General features: G+C 38.4%; 2 protein-coding genes and 1 pseudogene across 2 annotated transcripts in view; 2 read left to right on the forward strand and 1 right to left on the reverse strand.

Annotated features, from left to right (window-relative positions):
- The first annotated feature begins 397 nt into the window (after window positions 1-397).
- On the forward strand, window positions 398-516 carry LOC111742071 (annotated as a pseudogene).
- Window positions 517-3,808: 3,292 nt separating this feature from the next.
- LOC105294315 (C2 calcium-dependent domain-containing protein 4A) lies at window positions 3,809-13,224 on the reverse strand. The gene is made up of 3 exons (XM_023532538.1): window positions 11,748-13,224; window positions 5,554-5,791; window positions 3,809-5,069 (listed from the first exon to the last, which is right to left on the reverse strand). The coding sequence occupies exon 3, from the start codon at window positions 5,019-5,021 to the stop codon at window positions 3,888-3,890; it is 1,134 nt and encodes a 377-aa protein (XP_023388306.1). The 5' UTR covers window positions 5,022-5,069; window positions 5,554-5,791; window positions 11,748-13,224; the 3' UTR covers window positions 3,809-3,887.
- VPS13C (vacuolar protein sorting 13 homolog C) overlaps window positions 11,249-23,471 on the forward strand; it is a 160,590-nt gene continuing 148,367 nt past the window's right edge. Inside the window, 2 exon segments of the mRNA XM_011363471.2 lie at window positions 11,249-11,410; window positions 21,891-21,934. Coding sequence (XP_011361773.1) covers window positions 11,311-11,410; window positions 21,891-21,934 — 144 coding nt within the window. The 5' untranslated portion in view covers window positions 11,249-11,310.

Raw genomic sequence — 23,471 nt, forward strand, 5'->3', positions numbered from 1 at the left:
GTCTGAGAAGGCAAGTGTTTGTCCTCTAACTTGTATAGCACAGAAGAGAAATCAATAAAAGGTTGGACTGGGTGTTGAAGGAGCCTACCTATAGCATTTACCCTCAGTACAATAAGAGTAAGTAGCCCAAATACTCGTTACAAAGTTTTAAGGGCATAAAGGATGAAAATTTGCTGTGAAAACCATAAGATGAAAAAAAAAATCATGTTGCTATTTGCTTCCTAACAAGGCCGAATCTAAACACTATTGAAATTATTTGTTTATTGTCTATCTCCTCCCCAACCTTTGAAAACTTAATTCCATAAGAGCAAGGAGCTTTTACATCTTTATTTACAGCTATATGTTTGTAATCTTGAACAGCATTTGCCCCATGATATATGTTCTAAATGAACCTTGTGTCTATGGCCATGCCACCCTAAACAAGCCTGATCCCATCTGATCTCGGAAGCTAAGCAGGGTCAGGCTTGGTTAGTACTAGGATGAGAGACCACCTAGGAAGACCAGGTGCTGTAGGTGTAAAAAAATAAATAAAAAATAAGGGATCGTAAGCTGACAAGGTCCTTGCAATCTGTGAGGTCAACCAAGGGTTGCTTTGCCTAAAAAAATAAAAAATAAAAAGTAAAATTAAATAAATAAAAATAAATGAACATTGAGAATGCCTTTTTATCCACTTATGTATTTTTATTGCTTCCTCCGTTCTAATTAACACTCCATCACCTCACTTTTCTTCTCCTCCTTCTCCTTCTTCTTTGAACATTTCAGTTCTATTTTTAGCAAATACCAATTGTATGATATAGTATTATCAACTATATCACTATGTTATAGAGTCTCAGACCTTATTCATCTTATAGATGAAAGTTAGTACTTTTACCACATATTATACCATATATCATATATTATACTATATATCATATGTTATTGCTTTAATATTATTGGTGCCCTTTTTGCTCTTTTAAACATCTGCCAAAATTAGTATTTTGGCCTGAGTCTTGGGAATGGATAAAGGGAAAATGTTTGTGAATTGCTGAAGTGTTTGTAAAAGAAAATTAGATTCTAAAGAAATAATCTTCTAGGCATGTTTGAGCCATACTAAAGATAGTATTTTAGGTGCAGAATGTACTATCTTTGTAAAACCAAGTGACAAAGCTATTAATTTGTTTCTTAAATTTATACTTAACCAATGTTTTTTAAACTGGTACATTGCCGGTCTGTTGTATAGGGTTTTTCTTTGAATATGTTCATACATTTAAATTACAAAGAGGCAAGATTGTGCCATTTCGTTTGTGGAAAAGATATGCACACCTAAAATCTGATGAGAAACATGACAACTCTTAAAGCAGTTTTCTACAATCAACACTCTGTTGCCACACACTCCCAGCTTCATTATTACTGGGAAAAAATTTTCTTCTCTTTTTTTAATCGAAATATTTTTGGCACCTTCTATACTCAGGTAGCTGTATTTAGCTATTTTGCGATACGAATCTTCACTATAATCTGATATTAACACACATCTTCAAGGTCATTGGGTTCTGGCATTAGATTGATCTTTATTTAGTTGAAATGGTCCAAGATCCGCTTACAAAACACATGAGGAAGCCACTAGAAGGTAGCAAAGTGCAAACTAAATTTAAATTTGCCCCAGAAAGACTACTACGAAAAAGATTTTGCAAATAAGATTTCTTAAATGCAAAACGTCCAAATTAATTCAGTGATGTAAAATAACTTATGTGCAAATGGCTTTCCTTTGGAAGTAGTTGGTCCAAGGTTGAAGAGCAAAATGAGAACAGAATTGGTTCTAGTCTCAGCTCTTTAACTAATCATGATTTGAGGCAATCTTCAATTTGCCTCTATAGTCTTTTTCTATGATACACGGATTTGCACAAAATGATTCTTAATGTTTTTTCGACTTCAAAATTCCATGGTTTTGTGATTTATGACTTTATTTCAGTCCTTTTAAAAGCATGTTGATTAGGCTCTTTCATTATTTGACCAAACATAGCTTGACATTAGTGGAAATCTGTTTGGAACTAGCCGCCATTATGCCATGGAAAATTTAGGTCCCTGAAATGCATTGATTTACTTCTTAATAAAATGATACTTCTGCCCCCAAACTATTACTTGTATATAATCTAATGACAATAGAAATTGTAATGTTTTCTGAAATAAGATTTTACAAGCCATCAGAATGGTCTGTTTTTATTTGGAAAAAAAAAAGATAACTGAAACCCTACAATAATCTTGTAGATAGCCAAGTTGTTTTCACTCTCCATTTATTTTCCTTTTAAAGTATGACATATGTGAACTAAGTATTACTCTACCAAAATTATAAAATCATGAAGGTTAATCATTTTAAAAACTAATTGTTGGCTTGAAAGCCAAAAAGAATGTGACAGATAGAAGAGCACATGATAGGTCTGAGCTACTGTTGTCATTTGGTCAACCACTTCTAGCTTATGCATGTGGTTGATTTTGAGTCAATGAATTCAGTTATTCTTCATATTTGTTCAATGATTGTCATTGTAAATACCCACCACAATAACCCATTTTCAGTGTATGCCTGAGTTGTAAAACTGAAGCTCTTTTCTAAATAGCATTTTTTATGAGCACCAACAGATAAAACTGTGAACAGTTTAGTGAAAGCAGAAACCATTTCTGATTTGAGACTGACAATGTACTCATATTTAACACCACACCACATATTTAAATATTTTCATTCCTCATTTAGGACACATTTTCCTCCTATGTGTGTAAGAAAGGAAGAAATATACCTGGCTGGCAGTGAATGTGATGTTTGAAGGAAAATCATCCTTAAAACATAATTAACAAATTATTATTATCAGAACCCAGAGCTATAGCAATGTTACAGGTACATCTTTGATTCCTTGCACATTAGCTCACCTGGTGCCAATAAAGCTGGCATTCCTTTTCCTGTGGAAGCCAGTTAGCTTCCTCATCATCGGAGCCTTAGACCCAGGTCATCTCAATGCCTGAAGTCTTTTGCATGAAATAATAAATTACTCGTTTCAACCAATTTGCTTTTCCACTAGATGGTGAGGAATGTGAGGTGACCCTAACCTTAGAGTCCACAATTTCAGATATAAACTACATTCTCACACTAGTGAGATGAGCCCTTAAGACACTGTGGTATTACTTAGAGAGCAATGAGTACAGCACTGATTGCCTAGGTGCAAATCTTGACTCTGCTCTTTATTCTGTGCTTCAGTATCCTCATCTGTAAAATGAGATCGTGATGCTAGCTTCTTAAGGGTGGCGTTAAGCATTACAATACTTGTAAAACTATTATAATTATTTAAGCTTAGAATACTAAAATGGTTTAAATTCCTCCAATGTTTTCCTACAAGATGTAGCCAAGAGTATCACCTTGGAATTCTTACTAATAATTCACTATTGACCATGGAAAAGTCACTTTACCTGTCTTGGCCTCATTTTCTTATTCAGGATTTTAGACAATGCTTCAAAGGTAATAAATACTCTAAGATGGTCTCAATGGATGTTGTGGAATGAACAAACTTCAAAATGAGATTGGCGCAAGCAAATGGCCAAGACATTCTCTAGTTTTACCACTTCATGTAATTCATTACCCCCAACCTGACTCTGGGGAACAGATGAAATGCAACTGACTACTCACAATGGGAAACCCTACTGCAGAACACCATACCATTTGCTGAAAAGAATTGTGAAACTATCTACACAAAATATCTCATCTTTCCGTGTGATAATTAATCCTATATCATTTCTACCAATATTGGACTGAAACAAACGCCTCATTAGAAGAATAAATCCACGTTTACTTTGTACAAAGCGCCTGTCAATGTCTGAGAATCTACCGCGGGCAGAAAGCGCCCCGGGGGCAGGGCTGTGCGCCCTCAGAGCAGCAGGAGGGAGCCCAGCAGCAGCTCGCCCTGGCCCAGCAGGCGGCCCCGCTCCAGGCCGCGGCCCTTGTTCTCCGCCTTGACGCGCACGGCCAGGCGGCGCACCTCGTCTTCCGAGAGCCCGTCGAACCAGAAGTCCTGGTCGAACACGGCCTTGCGGCTCCGCCGAACCACAGCGCTGCGCTGCTGGCGCGTCTTGCCCGGCGGCTGCAGGACGAAGCTGACTCGGCAGCCGACGGCGCGGGGCTCGGCGTCTCCTCCGGCCTGGTCCTCGGGGCGCAGCAGCCGGATGCGGAGGCGCCCGCTGGCCCGACTGTACTCGACGGCCAGGCGCAGGGCGCCGCCGGCGCGGCCCAGAGTCACGGTGCCCTCCGCTTCCAGGGGGTCGGGCCGCGGGCCGGTGGACGCCTGGGGGGACGCGGATGGGGCTCCGGCTGGGGATCCCAAGCCGGCGCCGCGCTCCTCGTCCTCGTCCCCGCTGGACAAGGAGCGGGCGCGGGCCAGGCCGCGATTCCTCCGAGCCCGCAGCGCGCGGCTCAGCAGCCCTTCGGGGACGCGCAGGAAGCGGGATCCAGGGGCACGCGGGGCAAGAGTGTTCCGCGGCGGGCGGAGGCCACCGGGGACCGTGGAGGCGGCGGCGGGGGCTCCGCGCGGGGGCTCGGGAGGGGCGTCTCCTCCGCCGCCGCCGTAGGTGTGGGCCCGGGGGCGGGGCGCGGGTTGGGCAGCGGGCGGCTGCAGGAGCGCGGCGGCGCCGGGGCTCCCGAGGAAGAGCGACTCCTTGCGGCGGGTGTGCGGGCTCTCCAGCAGCGCGCAGAAGCCGTAGGCGGTGAGCGCTCGGGGCAGGTGCGGCAGCGAGAGCGCTGCCTGCGAGCGTGGGTCGGAGTCCGTACGCCGGGCGCCGTCGTCTGTCCCTGCTTCGTTGCCCCAGAAGTCCCTGAGTGTAGCCAGGGCCGGGTAGGGAGCGAGCCGCGGGGGGATACAGAACTCAGGGATGCGGTCTGGGGTGAGCACGTTTGCGCACGCGACGGGTGTGGTGGCAGTGATTCCGCGAGTGCGACGCTGGAGACGCCTTTTCACGCCCCGCAGGAGGCGCTTAGGACCCAAGTAGAGCGTCTCCAGGCACCACATCAGGCGGCAGGTGGCGAATTTATACGACCTCTGCTGGAGCTGGTCAGCCTGCAATGGACAAGCGTACAACAATTGTCAGAGTGAACCCTGCAGGGTGCAGCAATTTCTGTCTCTTCCACTTTTGTAGTGCTTTCTCCTCCCCCCAGGACAAGGCAAACTGCCCCTCACGCTGCTGTTGCAAACTATGTTTCAGTGAATGAAAAACTATCGTTCTTCTTTTGTACCGTCTCCATTACGTAGTCCTGTATACTTCGGGGCTATTGCTTTAATCTGGATCCGCCCTCGTTGGCCTAAGGCAGAGATTCTCAAAGGGAAAATATCAAAATGTTGGCCTCGCACTGTCCTCGATGCCAGCAGGCGCTTTGCTTGTGCAATCGTTTCTTGAATATTTGAGTTATTGCACTCTAGTCCTCAGAGAGAATTAAAGTAATAATTATTATCCCCTCCAGGACTTTTGTCTTGGTTTTCCTTTTTACCTAAGATAAGTCCCCCGAGGGAATTTAAGCAGGGTTATGTGGCTCATCTACTGTACCTGAGGTCCAACGTTAGATGGGTCTTCGCACCGTTCTTCCTGGAGCACCCACCGGGAAGGGAGCGGGGCCTTTGGGAAGTTCAAAATGCACGCGGTGGGGTTTAGTCTCACTGTTCAAGGACAGCTGGCCTGAGCCTTTATACCTAGAACGCCCGCCAATAAGCAGACGGGAGCGACGCTCCTTGGTAACCTGACTCAGGCCTTTCCCCGCCTTCCTTCTGCCACGTGGCTGGATCCGCTGCAAAAACCCAAGAGACCGAGTTATTTTTCTCTCCTGCTTGGGGTGGGCATGTTATCCTCGGAAACCCTGAACAAGTTTCTATTTCCACATGTGCAAAAAGGGCTTACGCCTTTACTACGTCACAAAGTCATTGTGAGGATGAATGGACATAACGAATGTGAATGCTCAATACTGTACAGCCACCCCTAAAAGAAGGTAAAAGTCGGGTTTGTCTTCTTCGCTAATACCCTCTCCCAAAACAAGCCTTTCTATTTCCCAGCTTTCAAAGTTTCTTGATTTGCTTTCTGGTTTTCTGTTCTGATTTTAAATTTTTTTTGGTGGGGGTCGGGGGGCTGGAAATATTCCATATCTTGATCTGGGTGAGGTTAGAGGGGTGTATCCATATGTAAAAAAATCATCTAGCATACACTTAAGATTATATGTAAGATTGTATGTATTTGATACCTCCGTTTTAAAAAATCACAACCCATTTTTTTAAGCCATGTGTGCTGATTTTGGATTGGAAAAATATGCTCCTGAATACAGATTGGCTGTGAAATCATCCTTGGGAAAGCACCTTGACCACATCTGGCCTTTCTAGGCTGTGCCTACCTGAGAGACTCTTCCTTCCTTTTGAAACTGACTTGTGTTCATTCTGTGAGAAAGCTACTTCCAACTATCTCAGGCTGAAAGATATCTGAGGCATTTTGTTCAGCATTTGTGTGTGTGTGATTTTTGCATAAGATATGGCCTTGCAAATTAATTGCTTCTCCAAGCAATATTTTATAAATTGAATTCATGCACAGGTGATTTCAGGATGGAGTATGTGCATTTTTTCCCCCAGGATATTCACACACAGGCACTGTGCTTGATATAGTCTCTAGAATTGTCACATAGATCCTGCAAATTATGATTACTTTTAGTAACTTACCCAAGTTCATATAGTGATGCAAATGGAGGATGAATTGTTTGGGGGATTAAATGAATCTAATAATGTAAAATACTTAGCTTTATGCTTAGAACATGGTAAGTGCTAAATACATAAAAGCAGTGATCATTATTATTAATAAAAATAGAAGAGAGGTTGTAGAATGTAGTGACTAAGAAAATTGGGTCTGAAATCAGATCTAGTTTTGATTCTAGAATGATGGCTCTCTATGTGACCCTGAGCAAGTTACTTAACCTTTCTAAGCCTCAGTATCAAATGTAAAATTAGGAGGTGGGGCCTTTGGGAGGTAATGGGATTTAGTGACCTTATAAGAGAGACCCATCATCATCATCATAATAGTATCTACCTATAGAGTTGTTTGAGTATATAATAAGATAATGCATATAAAGGGTTTAGCATAGAGCTTGACATATGCAATGTCAGATATTATATTTATTGTTATTACAGATGAGAGCAAATGTTCACTAATTCATTTATTTATTCAAAGCAGTATTTACTAAATGCTTCCTGGGTTCCAGCCACCATGCTAGGCAAGTGGATCCAGGCTGTACAAGATCATATCAGCTGTGTACATATATCAGAAGAAGAATGAAATGATGAGGGTAAAATATTTGAATTCCACATGGCTAAGGCAGGAGTGAGAAGAGACGGTCGAACACTATTCATATATTTTATCTGGAGGGTTGGGTTGGTGGGTTCCTGGGTTGGCCTGGGTTGACCATGACCTTGACTAGCTACTTCTTTGTCTTTATACCATGTCCACTACTGGTCAAAATTCTTGGGCCAGTGTTAAATCTATGGGAGAATGATTACCAAGTTATGTATCTGAGGATCATGTGCATGTGTTTTGACTCAACTTTCTTCAGGAGGCAAGATGCTGTTAGCTCTGCAAGTGAGAGCCCAGAGAGCCCTTGGTTAAAATGATGAGGCTCACAATCAGAGAAGCTGACTGAGAAGTTGTTAAGCAAAGCTATATTGTGGTGGGAAAAAAGAAAAAAGCACCAGGGCATGAGAAACGATATAGGGGTGAAGAAATATATACTTTGGAGTTAATATGTCCTAGGTTCAAATCTTTAATGCAACATTTTAGCTATGGGAGTAAAGGCAAGTTAATTAACCTCTTTGAGGCTATGTTGTATAACAGAGTAATAATACCTATCTACCACACAAGATTGTTGTTAGGGTTAAAATTGCATGAAATGTCTCTCACGCAGTAAATGCTGGCTAACATCTGTGATTATTATACAGGTTTACTTGGCCAGGGATTAGCTGATTCACTCATGATTTCCTTTAAAAACAATTCTCTTCTTGGCCAAACAAAATAGATTTGCTTTGTTTTTGTTAATAATTCACTTTCATCAATTACACTTTAGAAGCATTTCCTGTATAAGATTTCTTCAAAACAGCAGAGATGTGCCCTTGCATGGCTAGACCCCTGTGACCACATTAAGCCTTATGTGTATAACCTACTTTGGAAGCACGAGCTATGTGGTACTTGGGAGGATGGTGTAACAAGGTGAGGCCCTGTGCCTGGAACACATAAATCTACCCAGAGGAAGTCTGTGGCTGTTCCGAGGTCATGCCTATAGCCATGACAATGGCCGGTAATGGAGCTGGTAAACAATTCTATGAAGTAAAATAAATAGATCATACACCATCGAGGCCAGAGGTGCTCTTGGAATAGAAGGAAACAGAAGAGTTTAAAGCAGAGTTCAACGATAATATATAGGAGGTTGGGTATCAAGGAAAGCATGAAGAGAGTTTACAACCAAATAAAATACAGGTGTTCTGATTTATGCATCTCATTCAACAAAACTAGAATATGGACTAATATAAAGAACAGGGACCAGGGAGTCACAACACTTAAGTTTTAGCTCAGACAATCACTAACTTGTTATGGGGCTTTCCTAAGTCCCTTAATTCTCTCGCATTCTGTGTCTCCATTTGTCGAATAAGAAGGTTGGATTTACCAGATATTTGTTTTCTTCTGGCTCTAATATTCTGCAATCCACTCCTGTGCTTTTTCCCAGTTAACCTTCCTAACTTTTCTGACAGTCCATGGTATTATGCTTATTCTTCAGTTTTCTGTATTTCCTTTTTTTCCCCGCAATCTTTTTTGCTTTTCTCGACAAACCACGGTTGAGGAATTGGGAGTGGGTAGTAGTGTGAAGTTTAATTTCTTATTTTTCAATTTTTAATCAAGAGTTATTTTTTAAAGTGTCACTAATTTTAACTTTTAACAGATAAAAATATTTTGCTCATCTGTTTATTGCTCGATCCCTCACTGCAGTTTAGTTTTGCAGTTGCTTTCATTGTTCTTCTCATTGTTCTAAGCCAGAATTAATCTAAGAACTGTAATTACTAGAATGTTCATTTTCTTTAGACAACCTCTGTATCCAAATTCCTTTTGGCATTGTGCTATACATTTGAGTGCAGTGGTGTTTCTTGACATTATAGTTTATTTTTGATTAGGACTGTAAATTTCTTACATTTTTAAGAAGTATGGAAGATTTAGGGACATGACTGTGTGCACATAACCAATCCCTCAAAACATACTTAAAAAGGAAAATAATAAAATTTATAAAATTTTAATACTATATGGTTAATAGCATTATTTGTACTGACAATTCTGAGCTGAATTTTCCACCCTGAGATTTTCTGTTTTGTCATTAACCTTTCACAGTAAGATCTCTGAGAAGTACTACTAGGCTTTCTGAACACTGGAGAGTTACTGGGTGTTTTTGAGCAGTTGACTAACCAGAGCTCACCTGTGCTTTGGGAAAATAGTTTTGGTGGCAGTGCAGATGGATGGAGAAGGGAAAAACTGAAGGCCAGGAGGCCAGTTAGAAGGTGATTACATGGTCCAGATGAGACAGAGAATTTAGGAAATATGACAAAAGCAGGACAGGTTTGGCTATTGGTGGGTGGTGGGGAAACAAACGCAAAGTGCCTCTTAGGTATTTTGTCAGGGTGACTGAGATAGGACAAATAAGAATTTAAGAATTTATTTTCTATGTGCAGGAGTGGAGGATGAAAGTGGATATTGATAGTACTAGTTAGTATTGGTTCTTCTACATCCATTTTACATAATACCAGTTATAGACATTTTGACTTTTTCTTCTCTAGTGCACGTTGAAGAAATGATTTTTATTTTTGATCCTATCTTAGTCCTTTCAGCTTGCTATAACAAAATACCATAGACTGGGTGGTTTACAAACAGTGCAGGTTTCTCTCAGTTCTGGAGGCTGGGAGGGCCAAGATCAAGAAGCTAGCCAATTCAGTGTCCCGTGAGGGCCCACTTCCTGGTTCAGAAAAGGCAGTCTTCTTGTGGTATCTTCGCATGGCAGGAGTAGGGAGCTGAGGTCCCTTTTGTTACTTTTATAAGGGTACTTCCCTTTTATGAGGGCTCTGCCTACTTACCTATTTACCTCCCACAGATTCTACCTCTTATTACCTTCACCTTGGAGGTTAGGATTCAATTATGAATTTTAGTAAACATTCAGTCTATAGCAGTTGTTTAGGATCAATTCAGTTTTTCAGATGTGACGTGTAGCAAAGCATTTAATAAATGCGTGGGACTACAAATAATCCGTTATTTCTTAGGTTTATTTGTTAACTGTATCTCAACAGCTTTTTGAAATTTATTATAGGAAAAAAAAAGTCCAGTTCTGTAAGACAACTGGTTTATCAAAGGGTAATTAAATTTCACTAACATAGAGTCTTTTAATTATAAAAGTCCTGCTGTCAATGTCTTGCTACATCAAAGACAGTCCAATGATAGCATGAAAGTGATGTATAAATAACAGGTAACGCACATATAAACTAAAAAAAAAAAAAAGGAAGTACTATGTTTCGTTCTTTACTTTCGTAATGAGGTAGATTAAGTGGCTGAGTTAAGAGCGAATCAAAAAGAAGGGAGTAAAAGAATGACTTAACAAAATACATATTCGGTTCTTATTTTATCTGCCATCTGGTTCTGTTCCCCCGCCTCCCACTTTTAAATTATTAGAGTGTTTTCAGGAAGCAAAAAGAAACAGACACCTAGCCCCAGGAGGAGTTGATATGTAGCCCAAGAGGGGTATTCCCCACCCGATGCGGGTGGTTGCTTAGGAGATGCTCAGGGTGGACTCCGCGTGGGAAGAGCCCCGCTCGTCGGGTCGGCTCGCGGCGAGGAGCTGCTGTAGCTCGTGATAGTTGCGCTCCGCTGACCCGAGGTCAACAGAAGGCGACTGCGGGCAAGCAGCGCAGCCACAAAGATGTCCCTGTGATCAGTAACTCCTGCCCTCCCTTTCCTTTATATCTCTTTCCTTTGGTGCAGGACACTCGGGCACGGCTGCCAAGGCCGGCCCAAAGCCGGCTTCCTCACCGCTCCACCGCCCGTCCTCGGCAGGCCGGGGCTGCAGCATCCATAAGACAGCAAAACTGAGAGTGTGTCCACCAAGCTCCCTGTCCCCGGCGGCGGCGCGGCGCCTGCGCACTGGCCGAGTCACGCGCGCGGCTTGGGGGCGTGCCGGCGCCTGGGGGTCTGTCATTCGCAGCTGCGCCGGGCGGTTCCGGCTCCTCCCTCTCCTGCGGTCTCAGCCCCACCATGGTGCTGGAGTCGGTGGTCGCGGACCTCCTGAACCGCTTCCTGGGGGACTACGTGGAAAACCTGAACAAGTCCCAGCTGAAGCTGGGGATCTGGGGCGGTAAGCGAGAGGGCGCGGCCGGCGGGCTGCCGGTGCTAGCTCAGGGGCCCATACCTAGGGCTCCTCGCCCTGGCTCTAGCGCGGGCCCTGCTTCCTTCGCAGCCTGAGACTCCGCCTCCCGGTAGGGCGCTCGGCGGTACCCCCTCTCCCGGCGGCACCCCCTCTCCCGGCGGCAGGTGCGGGGCGCCGGGAGGCCTGTTCCGGCATCCGCCGCCCCTAGGTCCCGGGGACCTGCCGGGAGTGGGGAGGTGCGGCAGGGTCGCGCTCGCGCTGCCTGAATATACCCACCTTTCGCGTCCCTGAGGCCCAACCCCCTGTCTTGTCCCGCCCTGTCTACTTTGGGAAGAGGGGCTCCTCTTGCAGTCTTCAGCGTGGCCCCTTTGGCTTGACAGCATTAAAAAACCTTTCTGCTCCCGCACCGCGTGGAATGAGGATGGCTGCGTGGTCACACATGCTCAAATTAAGTGGGCTCAAAGTGGCACCAAGGAAAAAGAAAAAGGAAATTGCTTTATGCAGTTATCTTCTCTGGCATTTTGTAAGGACCCGGAGCTGGCTTCCTTCTCTACTATAGGAAGGGATAGGCAGGGCAAGATCATTACCAAAGGCATGTCGGTAGGGCTACTTTTAATACTTCCAGCTTCGGAGAAAAGTGATTCCTTCCTTTCATTTACTTTTCTCAAGAAGGGGAATTTTAGTTTTGTTTTGGAGTGGTAGAAAGAAATTCAAAGCATCATTAATTAGGTGCATGCCCAAGAGTTTGCACCACCATTTCTATCCTAGAGGTTAAATGTATATAGTAGACAGTCATATGCTTGCATATTCCTCAAAAAGCTCTATTTTCACTACACGTTAAGTTTGGGGGACATTGGGGATACTTTCTGACTCTACAATAGACGGGAATTTTGTCAGATTTGGATGGAAATCCAAAGAATTACTCAAATGGAATGGAACTGCTTTTAATTCCGTCAAAACAAATAGTTACGGACCAGCGCTGCCCAATAGGGTAGCCACTAGCCACTGTGGTTATTGAGCTCTTGAAATGTGATTTAATGTGAATCGAGACGTGCTGTAAGTATAAAATATACATTGAGTTTTGAAAATATTCAGGAGAATGAGTGTAATATCTCAAAATTTTTAATGTTGATTACTTCTTGAAGTGATAATATTTGATTATATTGGGTTAAATGCAATATAGTGTCGAAATTATTTCCGGTTTACTTTTTTAAAAGACACCTGGCTCCTAAAATTTATACAGTTGACCGTTGAACAGATTTGAACCACTCTGGTCCTCTTATACGTGGATTTTAAAAATCTGCCTTGTTCAAGGGTCAACTTTAATTACATATGTGAACCGTATATTTATACCGGGCAATGTTAATCAAACCAGGAGTGCTGCCCTTAATTATGAAGGAGGCTGCTTTTAATGAGTTACTGATCATTTGATTGGTTCAGTATGGTTTGCCCAACAATACATACTTTGATTTCATGCCCTCCCCCCACACTAAGTATAATGCAGGAGAGCAAAGTAAAGAAGGAGACTTTTAAGGAGTTAAATGTCCAGTGCCTTCTGAAGGGATTAAGTGCGTCTTCAGAGTACTAATTATTCTTCCTAGTTTGTAAATATTTGAAATCTGAAAAGGCACCGGACTAACAGGAAACCTGGGTTCTAGGATGCTGTGTTGGACAAGACATTTACCTTACTGGGCCTTAGTCTCTTCGTCTTATTTTACACTTTAATAGAAAAAAATGATGCCAGATAATATTCCCATATGATCACTACTCAGAATCACTCATAACATTGTTCCCTAGTTACTGCAGACTTTTTTTTTTTTTTTTTAAATAAAGAAGTAACGTTTATGGGTACCTTGGAAGATACCTTTTCTACTGAATCTTATTTTTCTTTTTTTTTTTTTTAATTGATTTGACTGGGTTACATCTAAGGGTCTTTCCAGTGCCAACACTCTTTGATACTAATGTAAATGTTTTTACTGTTAAAATTTAAAGTATAATTCCTGAGAATTTTGAACTTTTTCACAACTGAATTAAAATGCCATAATTTTATTTCATTTACTCCTCTTTGGGGCAAAATGTGGGAAAAGAGACTTTCTATTCTTTCATCTCATTTTCTTCTTTCTAGAATAAGGTATTCTGCCAGTGGCCAACATCAATTTATAATAGGCCTGAGCAAATAAACTCATTTTATTTTTCCAGGAATTATATCCAGTGGAGATCCAGTCAGGGATTCTCTCAGCTGTAACAGCCCACTTCTGTAATGTTTTGCTGCCTTTTATTTTTGTGGTTCTAAAGGACGCTAGAAGTCATGAGATTTTACAGTTACTGCTCAGAATATTTTATTTATAACACTAATTCCCCCATTAAAATAGAAAGGCAAAATATGTGAGTTGACTTTCTATTCTTTGAAAATATTCTTGAAGAAATTTGTCTTAAACTTTTTATGGTAAACAAGTGGAAATATTAAGACAATTTAATAAAATAGCTAATATATCCATGATGTTGACAGGTTTTATAAAATATTGAAATTTTTATATACTCCTATTTGAACACTTTTAGCATATAAGATTTATGTCATAGATTTGACTTTTTCAATTTTTTTTCTTGTTAAATTTTCATATCTTGACAAAGGGAAGAATTAACTTGTAACAATTTCACACAGCCTATTTTACTATTCTTTAAAACAAGTGTTAAACTAAGTATTTGACCGGAGTATTTGACTAGGCTACTATTCTTTAAAACAAGTGTTAAACTAAGTATTAACTGGAGTATTTGACTAGGCTGAGACAGTGATTTTCAACTTCCCTCTCTGCCATGATTTTGCCCCCAAGGGAATACTTGACAACGTCTGAGATGTTTTTGGGTTATCTCACTGAGGGGCTTGAGGTATGCTACTGGTATCTAGTGGGTAGACCTCAGAAATATTGCTACATCCTACAGTGCGCAGGACAGCTCCACACAGCAATTATCCAGCCCAAAATGTTTGTAGAGAAACCCTAGTGTAATGAAAATATTGAGATTGTCTTCTGCATTTATAGGAACACTTCAGAGTGCTGTACAGGTTGTAAAGAGAAGTGAAAAAGGACTTAGAGGAAGTGTATGCCTCATGAAATTTATAACTAAGAGAAACAAATGTCTTAAGTGATTGATAGATATCGTGTCAATAAAATAGCATAATTTTTGCTTGGATGATATCAGGAAATAGTTTTAATGTTGTGTTAACATAATTTGAAATAGATTGTGCTGTGCATACATTCATACATATATAGGCATATGGATTTCACAATGAAATCCACAATAAACAAAAAGTTGTAGAGTGAGAAGGATGGGGGGAAATTATTTGATGTCTAGAGTCAGGAAGTATACTGTGAAAATCCTTTGTAATTATAATTGTTAAATTGTTAATACGGATAGGAATAGTGGTAATAAACCTAGCTAAGTGATGGAAAATAGCATGCTTTTAAAAATTTTATTTCCATAAGTATGTTTCGTCTAGACTTCAAGGTTTTTATATTCTGTAGTGTGATAACTTTGTGTAAAGTTAAAGCCACATAGCTAAATATTTCTTATTTTCCAAACAAATTTCTTAAAAGAAACAAAACCTATTTGCATTTGAATGTACGCTTACAATACTTGCATTACCTGCTAGCTAGTTTAAGTCTGTTTTGGTTGGCATATTAGGCCCCATAGGAAGTTTTATCTAGGTTTTTGTTCCCCACAGACTACTACCAGAGGAGATAAATTGGACAGCCCTTGGCTATTTTGAAGTGTGTCCAGGATATAATTGTTTTAAGAGTAACAGATATTTGAAAAGGTGTTTTGAAACATCAGATCTTTTGCAATTTGGTTTAAGTAGTAGTGATGTTATATAGAACCTTTGTCAGTTTGATTTTTTGAAGTGATTTACTGTGGAAAGTCAGCAGGAAAATCCTCCAATCAGAATTCTGCTCTAATTTCCACTTGACAGGTAGATACAAGGAGGCTGTGATGTGTTGGGCGTGGCTACAGTGACCAGGAGTAGGTGTCAGACAGAATGTCCTCAGAGTTTGTAGCTCGTCAAACCAGGGTGAACCATTGCTGATTAATGTACTATCCTTCATCTCATCTTTGACACTTTTCCATCGGCTGTCAGGTATTGTTTGAGAAGAGCAGCATAAGGAAGGAGGAAACTTGGGATCTAATTCCACCCTCAACAGCTGCCTAGGTATGTGGCTTTTGGCAGGTTAACCAGGGACCACTAGTTTCTTATCTGTAAATGAGAAGGTTAAACAAAGTCATCTCTTCTGGCTTTAAACTTCTGTGATGCGAACAAAGCTAGAGCAGCATGAGCCCCTTCAGTAGGTAAGTTGTACTGCCACTTGTCCTGCCTTTATGGTAAGAAATGCTAGTCAAATAATGTATCTTTCTTTTTTCTTCTTAACTCATTGCTGGTGAGCAAAGAGCCACAGTCATGAGATATGACAGGATAAAAGAAGATAAATTTCAGCCTCCTGCTGATAATTGAGAATCCAAATCTAATACATTACATTGTCTTAATAGGTAGCTAGCTGTAGGGTAGCTTGAGAATGCAAGAACAAACAGGCCTTTTTGCTTCTTTTTACCTTGACACATAAAGCATAGCGGTACCTAGGTATTTCTAAACTTGTAGAGGAATTTTTTTAGTCCTTTCCTCCCAGCCAACATTTGGTGTAGTGAAGGCCACATTTCTCATTAGCTTCTTATAGCATGTAAAATAAACAACAAAAAGTTAAATATTTAATGTTAATATGTTTAGGCTCAGTTGTTATCAATTAAAACAATGCTTAAAAATTCAAATCGTAAACATCTTTCTGCATATCAAAATAGCATTATGTGTTTAAAATTCACCCCTTTCCTAGAAATAAAACTGAAAGTTGGTACTTTGGTAACCATTCTGCTTAGGAAGCTCTGTCACACTAGTCATTATTATGAGATCCCTAAAGTGTACTTGAAAGGGAGAAAGTTCAGTGGTAACATGGCAGCTTTCCAGCTTTCTTTGTCAAGACTTCCTGTTTTAATAGGGAAATGGAAAGAGTGAGAGTCAGTTTTTTCCTTCCCATCTTCTCCTCCCAAGACAAAGTCATTGTGAACTATTATTAAAAGTTGTTTAATTTGGGTTGAATAGCTGCATTCAATTGAAATGAATCACTACAATCTTTTTTTTCAGTATTATTTACTAAAACATTAGTTACTAAAATAATTTGATTTATGCTTTAAAAAAATGATCAATCATTTACTTTTAGCTCACTTGCTTGGAAAATGAATGTCTGAATATTTTGATATGCTTTCAGATAAATGAATGTTTTATGTTATAGATACATAAAGGGATTCTTAAAAAATAAATGCAAAGGACTACATATTTTTTCATTACTCAACAATATGTAAAGCTAGTTTCAAGGCTAGGGCAAGGCATTTTTGTTCATTGGCCCATTTTTTGTTTTTAATCACAGTTTTGGATTAATCTCAATGTTTTATATTAAGAACATTGATCAGAAAGTCAGGATATCTAGGTCCTATTCCTAGCACTGCCACAAATTGTATAACTTTGGATAAACCACCTAATCTCTTTAGGCTTTAATTTCTTCATGTATAAGTGAGAGGGGATTAGGTTTAAAGATCTTTATGGTCCTGAATAGTTCTAAATCATATCTCGTGAATTTATGTCTTTTGTTTTTGGAAAAATGTAGATTTTTAAAAAGTACGAAAATGACCATCTCCTGCTTGTATGTTTTCCACTGTGGCACTATCCTTTGTTCTGGTTATCCTCCGAACATGAACCTTGACTGTCCAGCCTTTCTGGTTACATCTTGGTTAGTCATACTGATTTCAGTTACCCTTTCTGTTTCTGGATTTCTTTGTACTCTTAAAACGCAGACACCGAAAGGATCCACCATCTACAAAGGCCTCTCAATACTGTGTAATTCTTGTATATTTTCTCTTTTTCCTCCCAAGGGAGATAGACTTATCTTCTGAATTAAAATTCTGTACCCTTCTGCTCTGTTCTTTGGGAGGATAGTGTGATGCTCAGAACACAGCATTGGGGTTCAGAAGATTTGAGCCCTGAGCCCTGACTCTACCACTTACTAGGCTGACATAGTTTTCTCAGGCTAGTCAGTTAACCTCTCTAAGCCTCAGTTTCTTTTGCTTAATATGTATGTCCTTACTCCTTCACCAGGAGGCTGTAAGGATCAAGTAATGTAATAGATCTGAGGATGTTTTCTAAAATATAAAGGTTTATATTCTTATTGTAGTTGTTTCTACTCCAGTATAACATGCATTCTAAATCAATTAAGTTGATATTTATTGAGTACCTACTGTGAGGAGAATCAATAATGAGTGAAAGTTCAGCTAGATTATCTCTAAAACTTATTGCTGTATATCTTATCTTTATTATGTGGGCTGTTAGGTGTTTTAAAGGCCATTCATAGACTTAGGCACGCTTGTTCCATATTATGCCAGTAGCGTGTAATTATTATTTGTAAATACATTAACTTGATCATTTTCTATAATTTAGCAACCATTTTTCTATTACATTTTTTTGAGATGACTCCAACTCTGCTTACCTTAGTGTCGTTTGCTAATTTAGTGAAGTTACTTTGATTTTTATCTTCTGGTTCATTAGTAAAGATTATTAGATTAATTTTTATCCAAAATTTATCCTTGTAAGATCTTAAAATATACCTGAAGGTTGGCTTTAAAACTTTATGTGTGACTCTAGCCATGAGTGGTCATCCAAAATGTTTCTGGTTTATTACTGAGAATCATTTAGGGTCAAAATCAGAAACTTCTTATGAAGCACAGACTAAACTTACTGCTTACGCTCATTCTTTAGGCCTGTCAGTCTATCATAGAAGGAAATCACTTCATATTACCTCCTTACTTGTTTGTCACCTTGGTCTCTTTGGAACTTCATGAGATGAGAGATACCTGATTGTGAGATTGGTTTTAAGGCCTTACTTGCTGGCAGAGTTAAGTTTATCCATCTCTAATTATTAGTCATTCACCCCTCCCCCCCACCGTTTTTTTTTTTTTTTTTTTTTTTTTAAGATTAGACACAAATATTTACCCTTCCTCTGTTTTGCAGGAACTTCCTTTGGCCTCTGTGTGTTATTAGCCAAGATAATCTGGCTATAGCAGTGAAGTTACTTGCATGGATGTGGAATTATGTAGTTCTGTTGATGTTGAAGTGGAAAACTAAACCTTTTTCTCAGTATTCAGTTAAATATTAACCATTTGGTATTTAGGAAGGGATCTGCTTTAATCTTAAGTTTATAAGTTATTTTTATTTAACTAGAATTTCTGACATTTGTAGGGTAGATAGTGAACCTCCTACATTATGTGTTTGCCGAAAAGCATGTGGTTTAGTAGAAGAGTGAGTACTTGTTAACACAGTGTCTTACCTAGATAAGGTACTCTTCTACTGGTTGAATGAATGCACTTTTACCCTGATGTAATTGAAAATATGAAACTGTTTCTCCCCTTCTTTTTTGTATTAGAACTAGTGGCTCCTCCAGTGCAAATAATTTATAGAATGCATCATTATTTCATCATTATATTTATTGTTTGTTAGATAACATTCACATTTTTCAAAGAGGAAGTATGCATTGGTTTGCAAGGTTCTAAGTTGCAGAAATAGATCTTTTTTTTTTTTTTGTCTCTAGGTAAGGTAGATGTGAGATACAGAAGGAATTTGTAAAAACATATTGACGTCATATTGACATCAGAATTTACCTTTGTTTCCTCATGTGTTATTACAATTCGTATAGTAATTTTAACATAAAAGTAATATCTGATTATTATAAAAACTAGAAGATACTGAAAAGCATTAATTAAAAAATCCTTAATCCTGCCTTCTAGCAATATGATCTTTTGGTCCGTCTTTCTAAATAGATTTGTTTAACTCTCTTAGCCATATTGGTAGTTTTCAGTATTTTACATCTTAAATACGGTTGATTCATTAAAGAACCAAAGTGCCACTGTGGTAGAAACAGCCCACTTTCTATAACGACATTTTTATTTTTATACACATTACGTTAGTGCCTGAACAATTATTTAAAAAAATGCTTCACACTTATTGCACATTATGTCTGAGCACTCCTGGTGATACTTGACACACTAGTTGAGAATCACTGGGTAGAACAGTCAAAATTTATGAGCAAGTTTGCAAGTCTCCATATGGGCCTTAGATCTTGTTAAACTAGTTTGGATTGCTTTAGATATGGACTAGTATTTGTGCAGATCACTAATTTTGATTTGAATAGAGTTCCCAGTTGTAATTTTAATGTAATTCGTTGTCTGAAAGAATTAAATCCAGGAATATTTTTCCATTTTATGTAATTTTTGTAACATATGATACTTCTCAAGGAACTTTTTTCCAATTCCCAAGCACATGTCAGTTTTCCATGACTACTTTATTATCTCTAAATTTGGTCAGTGATGATATTTTAGTTCTACCTACAAAATAGTTTTTTGCTTTTACCACCTCTTCTACCTTGAAGTAACTGCCTATTTCAGGTTTTTATTTCTATTCAGTGTATTGTAGAAGTTGCCTGACTGCCTATATTATTTTCCTTTCCTTCTGTAGTATTTTCTTCTCACTTATGAGGCTTCTTATCTCCTTCTCTCTTTTTATGGCAGGTTTCAGCAATTTATTTTAGAAAATTTAAAATGTACATATACATAGGAAATGAACTTTATTGTATGGAAATAACCACTCTGATCATTATGGTATCTAGTCTTACAGTTTGTTTTCTGTGTATGTATGCATATGTATAAATTTTAAATTGGATAAGTCTGGGCATTCTTTAACCTTTGTAAAAAACTTAATATTTTATGAACATGTTTCCATGTCTGTCTACTTTTTTTTCTTTTTTTTTGCTCTATATAATGGATTTTTTTATGATATTTGTCTTCGTCCTGGACATTTAGTTCTTTAGGTCCTCCTTCCTTTTCATCCATTTGTCTTTTTTGCTATTATAACCAATTTTGCAATATTTTTGTAGCTAAATTGTTTGGACAGTTCCATGGTTATTTCATAGGATAGTAGAGCAATGGTTCTAAAATACAGCTCTGATTTTGTCATCCATGTTGTACATATTTCATCTCTGTTGTGACCAGTCTGAACTTTTCATCCTAAAAACTCTGGCTGGCTCCTTCCAACATTTCTGACCGTTTCTCCCTTTCTTTTCTCACACCCTCCAGCTACACCAAACCTTACATGTGGTTTCTAAAATTGTCTTACTCATGCATGTCAGTTTGCCCTCTTTTCTTATCTCCCTGGTAAATATTTCTTCAGCTTTCTAGCCTGAACTTTCATGTGAAGTTCTCAGTCTCCCTAGGCAGAGTTAGGTGGTTACACCTTTGCATCTTGTGTACTCTTCTGTCGGAATGCCAATAGAATATTTCCAAAATTTTAGAAATTTAGTCTCTTTTGCTAGCCTGTGAATTCCTCAATAGCAGGGTTGTTATTCTAGTCGTTTCTCCCTTTCCAGCACCTAACTCATAGTAGGTGCTTAGTAAATGTTTGGATAAATCTGAGATCTGGGGAGAAGCAAATCTTTAACATGGCATAATAAAATTAAATATACATTTTTAAACTCATTTCAAAATACTACAAAGAAAAATTACTTGATTGAAAAATATTTATGGAGAGCATAGGAAGCAGTGATTTTAAAAATAAATATCATGAGTGATTAAGAATGTATAACTGAAGAATTTATGATTGCATTTAATGTTGAAACTATAGTTTTATTAACCTTTAGAGAATTCAAGTGAAATGAAAGCTTTTTTTTGCTTAAGTTTTTTGTATGCAAGAATATTTAAATGTGGTGTATCAGCAAATATAGACACAGTGTTTAAAATTTTTGTCATGTGACAGTATCATTATGGCTTCAGTTTTTATAATTTAACATCTGAATAGATTTAAGAAAAGCTGGATTAATTAAAGAATATTAGAACTGTAAACAACCGTTGGGAAGGTAGGACGTTTGGAGTTTTAGAAGACTAAAATCATATTCTGATAGAAAACGTTCATTGGCACCATAATTAAGGAAGGAATCCTGGGTTATAGGATAATTGATCTGTTTTAATAGTTATCTCTTTATGTCTGTCTTTTGAGATTTTGGCTTAATCATTCAAAATGATGGATACTTTCTTTGGTTCTATAGTTCTTCAGTCTGAGTCTCCAGATTCTTTCTCATTGTATATTTAAATGTTAGGCAGTTTAAATATTTTGTAATTTCCTTTGTATTGGGCTGACCTAAAGTATGCTACAAGTAATAATTCTTGTCCATAAATGCAACTTTTTCATGCCAGTAGATTCTTAAGTTCTTGAAGTTTGCTATGCTCACCATTGTCTTAACACTTAGTATTGCGTTTGGTACTGCAGTATGACAGGTTTTACTTATTGGTATTTTAACTTTATATTTTTTCGCTTTTTTTCTTTTTAAAGGTAATGTGGCTTTAGATAATCTCCAGATAAAAGAAAATGCTCTGGTAAGTTTTTAAACTTTGTTGATTACTCATTTAATTTGGTAAGTGCTTAGAAACCCTTGGTTACTAGGTTATCCGGTACCAGGTACAAGATAAAGTGGTTGACTCACTCAGAGAAGGATTACTTGTTTAACTGTTTGTTGCAGGAAAATCTGAGATTAATTATTTAGAAATTATTTTTCTTGATGATCAAAATAGTATCTCTTGGAAATGGAATGTTTTCCTTGACTTAATTTGACTGTAGCTTTGTACTAGACATTTGTCTTACTGAAAAAGTTTTCTTCAGAATTATCTTTACATATTTTTCAGGTAAATAAGGGCTTGATTTTAATAATTTATCTAATGAATAATTGTATTTTTGGAAATATACCAACAGTCCAACCTTATAATATTATGGTAATATTAGGAGGTAAACAGATATTTTTGGACTCTAGCTCCAGAAAATAATTTGTGTCATTTACTATTGAGCTGAAAACAAAACAACTCTTCCCGTTCACCCTACCCCCAAGCCCTGTTAAGCTTTAGCCAATATTTTAGACTTAATTTGAGTTTATGAAATCACTTAAGAATGAGTTTATTCCTTAAGTAATAGGTCATATTTCTAATTAACCTACAGTATGTTTTAAAACTCTCCCTTTGACTTCTGGTTGGATTGCTGCATGACGAACTGTATCATTAGAGAGAGCATTATACACAAAATGAGCATTGTATACAGGGAAGCCAATTTTGAATATTGAAGATCCTAGGAGTAGAACTTTGTCACAAGGAGTAACATTTCTTTTTGTTATAGTAAAAAAAGTTTGGAATAGTGGAAAAGGCATGGACCTTGTAGTCTGGTAGATCTGAGTTTGAGAGCTAGCTCTGCCTTTTACCAGCTATGTGATTTTGGCAAATTTCTCTATTTATTTGAACATTAGTTTAATCATCTTTAAGTGGAGTTAATAATACAAACAATATAATATCTCTGCTTCTGTGGCTTGAATAAAATAAAAAGTAGAGCCTGGCAAGTAGTGGGTGTTCAAAATATTTAAATTTTCTTTCTCTCCCTGTATGTAGTTAAACTACAACTTTTTAATTTTATCCAAAAATTTAGAATTTAAGATTCTGTTGCTAGTGATTGGAATAAAGCTTATTTTTCTCTATTTATGAAAATATTTTAGAAGGAAATCAGTATAAAGTTGTGACGGGATATATATCTAACATATATATAGAAAACAAATTCTTTAAACTGTGTTAACCTAATTTAAACTTTGGTTTTAATTAAATATAATAAAGTATTTTGTAATTTATATTTTCCATCAGTTCAAACCACAGACCTATTGGTGAGGTTTTACTTTGATGTAGGTTCTTTGCGTGAAAAAATTACTTCATAGAGATCAATATGAGCATGAGACTACACTTTTAGAAGTTTATAGTTTGTATCCTGTATAATATGCAGATCCTTGAATTAACACCTCCTCCTCCCTGGGGCAGAGCTGCTCCTTTATTATCAGTGAGAATTTATTTTTTTTGCTCTAAAAAAAGTTTTTATCAAAAGCTA

This window comes from Pteropus vampyrus, unplaced genomic scaffold (genome assembly GCF_000151845.1).
Source record: "Pteropus vampyrus isolate Shadow unplaced genomic scaffold, Pvam_2.0 Scaffold85, whole genome shotgun sequence".
Taxonomy (NCBI): domain Eukaryota; kingdom Metazoa; phylum Chordata; class Mammalia; order Chiroptera; family Pteropodidae; genus Pteropus; species Pteropus vampyrus.

What these genes read in the sequence shown, in the direction of transcription:
- LOC105294315 (XM_023532538.1), bottom strand. Translation starts at nt 5,021, where the DNA reads ATGTGGTGCCTGGAGACGCTCTACTTGGGTCCTAAGCGCCTCCTGCGG.